Raw genomic sequence first — 11,287 nt, 5'->3', positions numbered from 1 at the left:
GCCCCACCGATGGGCTCGGTCGTCCCGAATACCGGCGGCTGTGCACGGGGAGGGTGTAGGCGAGGATAGGCGGCAGGTCTTTGTGGCAGCCCACTAATAACGGGAGTTTTCCAGTCCGTGCTGGGCGTGGAACGGTGACAGTCGTGCTTCAGCTCGGAGGATGGTGTTGGGCTAGGTGTATATATTCCGTGGGGAGGAGAAGCGGGTTTGAAATAGCGAACTTGACGTAAAAAGTCTGCTGTAGGTGTGAGGTGGTATTAATAGTCCAGGAGAAAGGTAATGAAGCTGTAGTAGGAAAATACAAAGTTTCCATGGAAATAAAGGTGGTATCAATTTCAGGGGCAGACTTTGTGTCTGCAAAAGTACCTTGTTAACCTGAATTTGTAGTTCTGACACTGAAACTAACACAAGGAAATAGACTAGGTAGTTTGCACTGATAATATAATACAGAATATAAATTCTGCTAGATCTGTGAATTTTTAGTGTCATAGGTTGGTAGGGAAGAAGAGCCACATTCACTTTAAAATTGAGTTTGCTCTTCAGGCTAATTGCTAGGATGGTACCTATGGTGCAACTGAGCCAGCCAGCTCATGGCAGTGCTGCGGTTTGCCACGGAGACATGTGCTGCCCACCTCTTCTCCTAGCCAAGTCAGGGCCTCGTGTCTTTGCCTGAGGGATCCCTCTTGAGGCCAGTGGAATTTTGCAGAGATCCATGGTGAGAAAACAGCAACCCTTTGCCAGGGAAACTGGGTTTGTACTGTAAACACTGGGACTCTTCTGGTGAAAATGGCATGTATGTGGTGCTTAGTTTAGTTTAGATGATCGTAGAATCATAGAATTGTTTGGGTTGAAAGGGACCTTAAAGCCAACCTGGCCCTGAACACCTCCAGGGATGGGGCATCCCAGGGATGATGAACCCATATATTTAAGGTGCTGCATAATATATCTTGAATACTAATTCTTTTTTTTAATTGTGTTTTTTTTTTTTTTTAAATTATTGTTTCATTTTAAAAGGCCGGGTACCGTGGCTCTCCGTGAAATCAGGCGCTATCAAAAGTCGACCGAACTTTTGATCCGCAAACTTCCCTTCCAGCGCCTGGTGCGTGAAATTGCTCAGGACTTCAAAACAGATCTGCGCTTTCAGAGCGCTGCCATCGGTGCTTTGCAGGTGAGCGTTACCGGGGAGTTAGTGCTCTGTCCGGGTGGCAGTCAGGCTGGGGGGGTTCCTGGGGAAAAGCTGGGGTCGGTGCTGTCAGTGCCCCCCCAAAACCTGGGGGCTGACGGTAAGGGAGGGCTCTGCCTCCTGTCCCATTGGCCAGCTCGTTTCTTGGGTTAGCCCCAGGTCTGCCTGATTGGTGGGCTGCCGCGGTGGGCATGGCCTCTCCCGGGGTTGGGGGAAGGGGGCGCCGAAATGGTGGGGATGTGCCCCTCCGCCTTCCCTTGCTCAGGATGGACCTGGTGACGCCCTACAGGTACCACAGGTTAAAATAGTGCAGTGACAGGTCCGCAGCTCCTTACAATGGTGGGGAGGCTGCTTTTTTGGTTCATTTTTGTTGTGGGGTTTTTGTTTTTTTTTTTTTGTATAGCCCCCACCCCTCAAGTAGTTGCACTTGACGGAACAGTGCATCTTATTAAATGATACTTAACATAAATCTGTTTCCTCAGTCCTCGAGCTTTGTTAGAGGCTTTGCCTGTGAAAGCTGTGCAGTCCGAGAGGAAAGTGTTATCGTGTAAAGCTTGTTCTGGTGTATGCAAATGGCGGTCTCGATATCCTCAAATGCTCTTTAAAGAAAAACAGCTCAATAAGCCATATCTAAACACAGTTAGGGAAATAAGTGCTTTTGTATGACGTAGTTGATGCTAAACACATAATGTTTTAAATATATTAGTTAAATAACTTATTTAGAATATATTGAGGGTGAAATATTGATTACTCTTTCTGGCCCAAATTCTTATATCTAGATTACAGCCACTCCAAGACTGTGTTCTTATCATGGGAATGTTTCCCTCTCATGATAGAAATAACACTCATGATTAAATATAGGACTTTGCTGTTCTTTTAGCTGTTGAAAGATTGTTTCAGAACCTATCTGTGGTTGTAGAATATCTGATACCCAGGCAATATGGTCTTTTTCTGGTTAATGACTTCCACTCGATAAGGGCTAGAACGTATGCTGTGAGATGCTGTAAACTTGAGCACATGCTCAGCTTCAAAAGGTGACTGTGTGCATTCACAAAGTTGCTGCTTTTGCTTTTGGTGGTTGTTCTGTCTTCACTGCTGTGAGTCAATGTGGTAGTTCTTAAATCCTGAGGTTTACCTGTGTGTCTCTTTGTCAGGAGCTGCTTATTAAAGTTCAGTCAGTAGTTAATACATTTCAGAAGGCTGCATTTTGCATTAAGCAGTTGTTGGTATAGAACTTGTTTATGTATTATTCCTAGTGCTTCCTGCTTGCATATTTGCAAAAAACCACTTTTAACCCCTTTGGTACCATGTTGTTCATGCCAGCATGGCTTATTTGGCAAAGTGTCTTTAACTTTTCATGTAGTGATTTAGCAAAACTGTGTTAGGGGAACTTATGGTAGCCATATTCTACTGGATATGAAATGACTTAATTACTACAGCAGATGAGGTCTGTAGTATGAATATTTTTCTTTCTTTGTGTTAAATACTCTGTGTTTTTTAAACAGGAACTTTGAACTTAATAAGTTGATTTTTGCAGTTCCTGGTAATGAAATGGTTCACAGAAGCTGTTGTCTTGCATGTATTCTAGAAAGGTGGATCTCAGCCTCCTTTCTGTAAGCGAACACCATCATTCTTGCTTTCTCACCCCAGCCATGTGCTGTGTCCTGGTCTACATGCTGGTTGGATGTTAGCATGCCAAGATGCTTCCTAGGAGATTGTTAGGTGTTAGAATTCTGTATCAACCCAAAAATGCGTGAACAGTTACCATTGCTGTGCTGGGCTTAATAGCAGCTAACTTGACATGAGCCAGAAGCACAATTGGGTCCAACAGAGCATCTGCCTAACCCAGAATCCTGTCTGCAGTGGTTCAGTAGCAGACAACACTCTGGTCAGAGTTGTGGTTTTCCCAGAATAGGGCTTGTCCTTTTCCCTACCAAGTGCTGGCCGTGTGATTGTCACAGGTGCGAGGTGAGAACCTGCTGTGATGGTGGGGGGGCTGTGGTGTGTGCCCCAAATAGACAGGGGTGCAGAGGCAGGAAGAAAGTATAGGAACAGAACAAGTGTCTGATGGTAATTCTCAGACTGCTCTCCTGTTCTTGGTGATTCAAGGAGTTCCTGAGTCAAAGGTGGTGTTGTCTTATATCTAATAATCCCCAGTACATTTTTTTTCTGCTGAGTTTTAACTTCTGAATTAAACGACGTCTTCAGTATCCTATGACAAGGAGCTGTGTGCCAAAACTGTGTTGTGAAGGAATACCTGCTCTTTTCCCGAGCACCTGCCAATTTCACCTGATGCTCAATAGCTCTTGCTGTGAAAGAGGCAGCAGACAAGTCACTTCACTAGTGTAATCCAGCCTTTAGAAAGAGAAATTCCTAAACAAACTAACCTTTTGATAAGACAACCCATTATCTTGTGAGAGTCCCATCAGAATATTTGTTCAGTTGTGTTCTGGAGGATGTCTTCACCAAATGGCAGTAGTACGCAACTTTGAAATAGAATGTTACTTGGTGGTTTATAAGAAAATGGAGGCGCTTATTTTTTGAGAATCTAAAACCTTTGATGTTTCTGAGTAATAAAGATAGAAGCCTAAACTTAATGCCATGCTAGGTTGTACATTGAATTACTGTTTTTTTTCCTAGTGCTCAGAGAGTGAAAGTGTTCTTGACTCTTTTCTTCTTTTCTTTTAGGAGGCAAGTGAAGCCTACTTGGTTGGCCTGTTTGAAGATACCAACCTGTGTGCTATCCATGCCAAACGTGTCACAATCATGCCAAAAGATATCCAGCTAGCACGCCGCATACGTGGAGAGCGTGCCTAAACTTCACCATGATGGGTTTGTCATTCTCGAAGCAAAATCTTCTTCCTGTTATTGGTAGTAATGAACGTTAGATATTTTTTCCATGGGGTTAAAAGGTACCTAAGTATATGGTTGCAAATGGAAAAATAGGGGACAGAATTGGGTATTGGCAAGTTTTTTTCCATTTTCATTTGTGTGTGGATTTTTAATATAAATGAGGGGACATAAAACATCAATGCGGTCAAAAAATGTTTCGGTGAACAAGTTTCAACAATTCAACTTTATAAAAAAAAATATAAATAAAACTGTCAAATTTTTCTGGACAATGCCAGCATTTGGATTTTTTTAAACAAGTAAATTTCTTATCAATGGCAACTAAATGGTGTTTGTAGCATTTTTATCATACAGTAGATTCCATCCATTCACTATACTTTTCTAACTGAGTTGTCCTACATGCAAGTACATGTTTTTAATGTTGTCTGTCTTCTGTGCTGTTCCTGTAAGTTTGCTATTAAAATACATTAAATGATGCCTGCTTTTAGTCTTGATTTTTAAATATTTCATGTGGGTTGTATTTGATTAAAAAATAATCAGCCTTCCTTTCCCTTTTTCTTTTCAATATGTGGCCTAAATACTTAGGGGAGATCTAGGAAACACTAGGGATACTATCTTGCCTGAAGTAGTGTATGTGGGGGTCTTTCTAAGAGTCTAAAATTTCTGTCTGCTCCATGTGAAAGCAAGTTTGGTGAGTATATTACTGGGTAGAGTCTGGAGCTGGACTGAGGTCTCTAAGCTACAGTGCCAAGAAAAAACAGGTTTTTTGCTGTTTAGATTCCGTTCTCACTCAACTTAGTGCTGAATTTGAAAGCATTTCTGATTTTCATGTTTTGTTAGTATGGTATAAGTGGTGGGGTGTGGTGGTTTGGGTTTTTTTTGTGTGTGGTTGGTTTTTTTTTTTTTGAAACCCTTTTGCACTTTGGTTTCTCAGTTTGTAGGTGTTCGCTTTTTGGTTGACTACCTTTGTTTCAGTCACACCCTCGAGCATGTTTGAGAGTTCAGTTCACATGTGATTAGTTTCTGTTTGTATACTCTAATCAAAAGACACTTTTGTACCATTTTTGTTAGTTACAATACTTCATAGAAGTAGTACTTAGGAGCACACATTTGAAACTTACTTTTTTTTTTTTGTATTCCCCCAATTGCTGATAAAAGTTCCTGTGAAGAAATTTACTGCTGAAATTATGTTCGATAAAAACTTGGTTTTTTTCACCTGAAACTTGGTTAAGGATTCTGACGGACTAGTCTGGAAATGAATTATGGGGTGTACTTTGTGATAGCTCTTCTGGATAATGAAATGAATTAGAGAAGAAAACATGCAGGCAGTGAATGGATTTCACCTCTATGCTAAGACCGCTGCAGAGCTTATTTGCTGCTAACTTCTTTCAAGAGGTTCCGAGTGAGCTCTTGAGCACATCAGTGAATTTGTCTCAAGATTTCCAAAGAGAATTAATAGAGATGTATTATCTGCTTTGGTATCTTGAACAGAGAGCCAAAAATTACAGAATAAATCACATTATTCATAACTTGCTCAGCTCTAGTAATGAATGCTGTCTGCCAGGGTTGTGTGGAGTACAGTCTAGTTAAATGGAGTAGCTTGTCACAGAGAAAACTAATGCTAGATAAAATGCGATCACATCCTTTTGATGCCAAGCAGTTCGTAGCTATCAACTAAAAATTAAGGAAAACTTGTCTTGGAGCATCCAGAACAACAGAAATATAAAAGGTGAGCAGCTGAGACTTAACTGATTTAAGATGTCACTTCTGTCTACTTGATAACAGCCCTGTTAAACTTACTATAAATGCATCTCAATATGGTTAACTACTTGTTTTGTCCTGTACTTCAGAATTCTCTTTCATGGATCAGTCAACAATGCTGCAACCGCCTACACAAAAAGGTAATTAGGCTGGGTGTTTTGGGGGTTTTGGTGTGGGGTTTTTGTTGTTGTTTAATAACCTGGAATTGAAATACTGATAAGGAACTTAGTTTTTTCTTTATTAGGTATATTAGAACACCAAATTTAAAGATTTTGGTACTCAAAATGAAATACTGAGTTCTTTCTCTTAGAAGAGAAAATGGAGGTGAGGAGTACCCCAGTTTAACTGACAATGCAGTTAACCTGCTCAAGGCAGAACAATTCATAATGGAAGCTGAGGCGATCGGGAATCTACGCAGTTGACAACATTTAATTGTGCAGTGCTACACCTGCAGCTTAGGGATAACCTTGTCCTCTTTGAAAGTGTTGGTTATGATGGTTGTGGTCCTAGAGATGCCATGTGAATCCTGTTAGTGAATCCTGTCTATGTCTGTTTTGATACCAAGTGTTGTCTTGGTTTTATTGCAAAGAATCTTAGGGTGTCACTTTGCTGCTCCTCATTTGTTTTTTTCAAATATGATGGATTTTAATTCTTCAGACTTTTCCACTGTTTTGTTGAACAAATTGTTTAATCTCTAGCTTTCTCACCCCCTGCCATGAGTACACTATCTTTTTGTCTTGACTGTGCAGCAGCATGAAAATAAGAACAATTAGATCATCAGCTTTCTTTAAGAACTGCTTTTTTAAAGTTGCTGGAATGGTCGGGTGTCAGTCCAACTTTGGATGGATCTTCTAGTTGATGCTGTTAAACGTTAATGGAGGAAGGAGGGTACAAAGGGTGACATTACTTTTTTTTTTTAATGCTGAGTTTAGTTATTTGGGGTACATCTTTTCCAGTGGATTTTGAAAGCTATGTCTAAGTATTGTTGGCGTAACTCATCCAGAGTTGACAGTTCACTTGTACCTGGGAGTCTCTCAAAGACAGGCCCTGCAATACAGAAGGAGCAAACAAAAAAAGTGGGGATTGGTGTTAATACAAAAGCTGCAGAGGAGGAGGAACAAGACCATCTACTGTTTCATCAATTTTTTTTCTTGTGTATTAGCATTCCTACAAAAACATTTTTTTGAAAGTGGTGGAGGGACAGGAGGGCTACATAGCACTGGAGATCCGTAGTTAGGGCACACATCGATCGTTAGAGAAGGTAGGATACACCATGTTATTTATAGTTACGTTTTAAGCTGCAGATGTTGTGATGCTGGGGTTCCCTTCCTTTGGTCACTTCAGGGTTACAGGTTCCTGCTCCCTGAGGTGAAGAAGGGCGAACAAAATAGTTCTGATCGAGTTACATGCAGTGGTGTGGTTTAAAAGTAACTGAAGAACTGTGTTTTCATCAATGCAATTTCCCCATTTCGCATGTTGCCACATGTCTGTCGTGCTGTTTGGAGAGAGCAGTAGCTGCTGGTGGCCCTGTTAGCTGCCTGCTAAGAGGCACCATTAGCTGCCTGCAGGTTTGGGCATTGGCTAAAAAGAAAATCAGCCTGTAGTCAAAAGACTGTAGGCATTGACCAAACAGGTATTGCAGCTTGTCGTCTTATTCTCCTGGGCTGCTTCCTCTGGAGCTGGCAGGTGGCGAAATGGGTTGTGGGGCGAGTTAGCTGACCTACAGGATGACAGTCCGCTAAAAAAACATTGCTCTTGGGTGTCTTCAGTGTTCTTTGGATAAAGCAAGGGGTGTTCCTCTCAGAACTGTATATATATGCCTGCTGGTTGGGTAAGATCATTTTTGAGGAAACTATTGACGAACAAATATTAATGGATTTGAAATAACTTAAGTGGTTGTTGGTTGGGTTTTGTTTGTTTTTTTGTTTTGTTCTTTTTTTTTTTCCCAGAGAAGCACACTTCTTCAGCCAGTTCTGCAAGCACTGTTTAAAGTCTTACAAGATTCTTAGTATCTACAGTTGCCGTATGTAGAAGAAACTGTAATATTTAAAAACTTAAATTCCTATTAACTTACGGCATTTTGGAGTTGTGGAGAAAGGGAATACCATCAAACTTGAATGTGGGCTAATTTAACAGTGACAGAAAAGGAAATCTGCTCATGTCACACGTACTGTATTGTCTGCAACAAGAAATTATGGTTTGCATGTGACAGAGATGTAATACTGATTTAAAGCATTATTCTGTGGAAGAAGTGGCTTCAGGTTCTTCTTTCACATCTGGGAAAAAAAAAAGTAGGCTGAACTTCAGTTCCTAAAATAGTTTACTCCCCCCCCCCCCCCCCCCCCCTTCCCCATAGCAATTCTGCTATTTCCTGGGCAATTCAGTTGCAGTTGAAATTTTGAATACTAGAAAGGAGTTGTGGTCATGTGGACATCCTTCTGGGGAGGAGTTTAACTGTATGGGGTGGAGGGATGGATGTGACCTGGCTCCTTGTTAGTGATAAACATATTTAAAGGTTGAACATCTGTTTAAGGCACACTGTTGCCTGTATGTCCACATTGCAATTTCTGAATTATTTTGTGAAGTCCTTTATCACATGTAGGTGATAATGTCAAATCCTTTATCACATGTAGGTCGTTATTTTCTCAGGGTAAATGCAAAACCTTATTTTTTTCTTAAGTTGGATGCTTTGTATTAGCAACACAATATTAGGTGATGCCACTGTCCAGGGACCAGATTTATTAATGCCTGCTGTATGACAGGTTGTAGCACCTGCTTGAAATTGGTAATGCCATCTTGTTCAGGAAGGAGAGTAAGTGCAACTGTTTCTGTTAAAATAATTGCTCACTAACAGTCTCTTACAGCGGTGAATTTTTTGGGTTGCATTTTGTAATTTGGGATTACTGTCCCAGGACATGCATTCTTGCCCTCTGACTTTCATGGGGTTTTGTGATCACTTAATGATTTGAATCCACTCTTTGGGGTGACTGAAACCAGTGTGTCTCAAACACATACTTCCTGTGCCACTGTTTTTGGTCAATTAGCCAAATAATTTGACTCAGCATATCCGCTTGATCTGAAGTGGTAAAGCAGGCAGGAGAGTAGGACTATCCATTTCCCTGGTAGCAGTATACAGTTTAGGTTCATTTTCACAATATGCTTAATCCAAACTCGTGCCTGTGCTACCACTCTGATCCCAGCTTTCCCTGCCATGCTTGCCTATCTTGACAGTTTATCTTCTGGAGCTTAATTTTAAATGCAGTGTTTAGTGAAGTACAGGTAGTGTTCAGATCAAAGATGTTGATTGCATGGTTTACTGCAATTTTATTTCTTCTTATATATAACAAACATACATGCAACTTTTCTTGGTCTTCGTAATGAGTAAGGAGTTAAAAACACTTCATATAACTTGGCTTCAAAGGCTTGAGTTCAGAGGAGGAATTCTAGTGTCAGGAAAGTTTTGTTCTGTTTTGTTTGGTGTTTTTTTTTATTATTCTGGTCCAGATCACCCTGTTGATATTGGGGAGCTGTTTGCTTAGCTTTTACTTGTGTATTATTCCTGTCACCATGTATAATGAGTCATCCTCAGTGCTGAGATTTTTCTGCACCAAGTGGATGTTGCAGACTTGTTTATGGCAGGTTTGCCTACAAACAGACGAGTATTTTGCTGAACAAAAAGCCACTGTTTTCATACATTAGTTGTTTTTTTTTTTTTAATCTGAGGAGGCTTTGTTATCTTCTGACCTGGATAATAGGATGTCAAAAAAACTAGCTCAGTGTGTGAAAAAACACTACATCTATCAATAGTAGAATTAAAAAGGGATGGTTACAACTGCATAGGCTGACCTGCTTAATGTAAGCTACTGAATTCCATCCGATGGTGCCCAATCCAGTTCATATTGGTTTTTTGCATTTAAAACGTATGATGGTTAGCCGTGCATGTAGCAGAGGTGAAAGACTTGCTATAAAAGACAGTGTGTGCACCAAAAACATCTCTAGGGAACGCAAAGGGACTGTCTGGTTTCTGTTTGGGAGACCTAGTGTCACATAGTTGATTAAGGCAAGAAATTGCTCTCCAAACTCCCTCACAAACTGTAAGAATTTATTACTTTCTATGTATGTTTTGGAAGGGTGTCTCAGCATAGCATGAGCCCTCTTTTGAGGGCTGTATTTCAAGCAGTGATTGCCTGGTTGGGGGAGCAAACCCCCTGTGTTCCTGGTCTGGTGGTGTTGGGACAACTGTTACTCAAAATGCATCATCCCTCCCCTGCTACCCACATGAGAATAAAGTAAGTTGGGCCAGGAGACTTCTGCTGTATGACCAAGTATCTACTCCTCATGAGACAAGTTGGTGACATTTCAGGGGCTACAAATGGAGAAGTAGGATCGAGGAGGGACACGCAGGTAAGGACATGTCTTTTTCTTCTCTTGCCCTTGCAGCTGACTCGCTTCTTACTGGACAGAAGCTGTGACCTATTTCAGAGGGACTTTCTGCACAGAAAGGTGGTTTCTGTGTGTTGTCACAGAAGCAGCTGTTATATCTGGCTTGCTTTTTTTTCTGATTCATACCACCCCTTCCAATCTTCCTGGCACGGGGATTTTAATAAAATGTAAAATAATAATAGTAAAATAAAAATCATCAAAAAAACCCCAAAACAACAAATCTGATGCTTGTGGGAGATAGGTACCACATTTTCTTTATCCAAGAATTTCCTGTGTGTGCCTGGCAGTGATTGAATACTTCTGAATAAACGGGGAAAGATGGCCCGAGTTGTAGCTGTAAGCGTGAGGGGCATTTTGGTTGCCTTCTGCCTGTCACCCGTGGGAATATTACCTGTTACATGATCACAACTAAATAAATAGTTGTGAAAAATAAATACAGCAGGGAGGGAACAGTCTAGAAGGTTCCTGGAGTGTACTGGGGATAACTTCCTGACGCAGCTGGTGAGGGAGCCAACTAGGGAAGGTGCCCTGCTGGACCTGCTGTTAGTAACCAGGGAAGGGCTTGTGGGGGATGTGACAGTAGAAGGCTGTCTTGGGAACAGTGATCATGAAAAGATAGGTTTTGATTCTGAGAGAAGCAAGGAGAGGGGTCAGCAGAACTGCTACCTTGGACTTCCGGAGGGCAGACTTTGGGCTTTTCAGGAGCCTGGTTGACAAAGTCCCTTGGGAGGCAGTCCTGAAAGGCAAAGGAGTCCAAGAAGCCTGGATGTTTTTCAAGAAGGAAGTCTTAAAGGCACAGGAGCAGGCTGTCCCTGTGTGCCGAAAGACAAGCCATCAGGGAAAAAGACCATCCTGGCTGAACAGGGAGCTAGGGTTGCAACTTACAGAGAAAAAGGATTTATGGCCTTTGGAAGGAAGGGCAGGCCACTTGTGAGGACTACAAAGAGGTAGTGAGGCTATGTAGGCAAAAAATTAGGAGGGCCAAAGCCCAGCTAGAACTAAACCTGACTTCTGTTGTCAAGGACAACAAAAAAAGTTTCTATAAATATA

General features: G+C 41.3%; 1 protein-coding gene across 1 annotated transcript in view; it reads left to right on the top strand.

Annotated features, from left to right (window-relative positions):
- The window catches only part of H3F3A (H3 histone, family 3A), an 11,437-nt gene extending 6,928 nt beyond the window's left edge, over positions 1 to 4,509 (top strand). Inside the window, exons 3-4 of the mRNA XM_009894327.1 lie at positions 1,015 to 1,168; positions 3,872 to 4,509. Of these exons, the coding sequence (XP_009892629.1) occupies positions 1,015 to 1,168; positions 3,872 to 4,000 (283 nt within the window). The 3' untranslated portion in view covers positions 4,001 to 4,509. The remainder of the gene's footprint in view (positions 1 to 1,014; positions 1,169 to 3,871) is intronic.
- The last annotated feature ends 6,778 nt before the right edge of the window (positions 4,510 to 11,287 follow it).

This window comes from Charadrius vociferus, unplaced genomic scaffold, assembly GCF_000708025.1.
Source record: "Charadrius vociferus isolate BGI_N301 unplaced genomic scaffold, ASM70802v2 scaffold261, whole genome shotgun sequence".
Taxonomy (NCBI): Eukaryota; Metazoa; Chordata; class Aves; order Charadriiformes; family Charadriidae; genus Charadrius; species Charadrius vociferus.
Note: the sequence above shows the minus strand (reverse complement) of the source record. Positions and strands in the feature narration are given on the sequence as shown.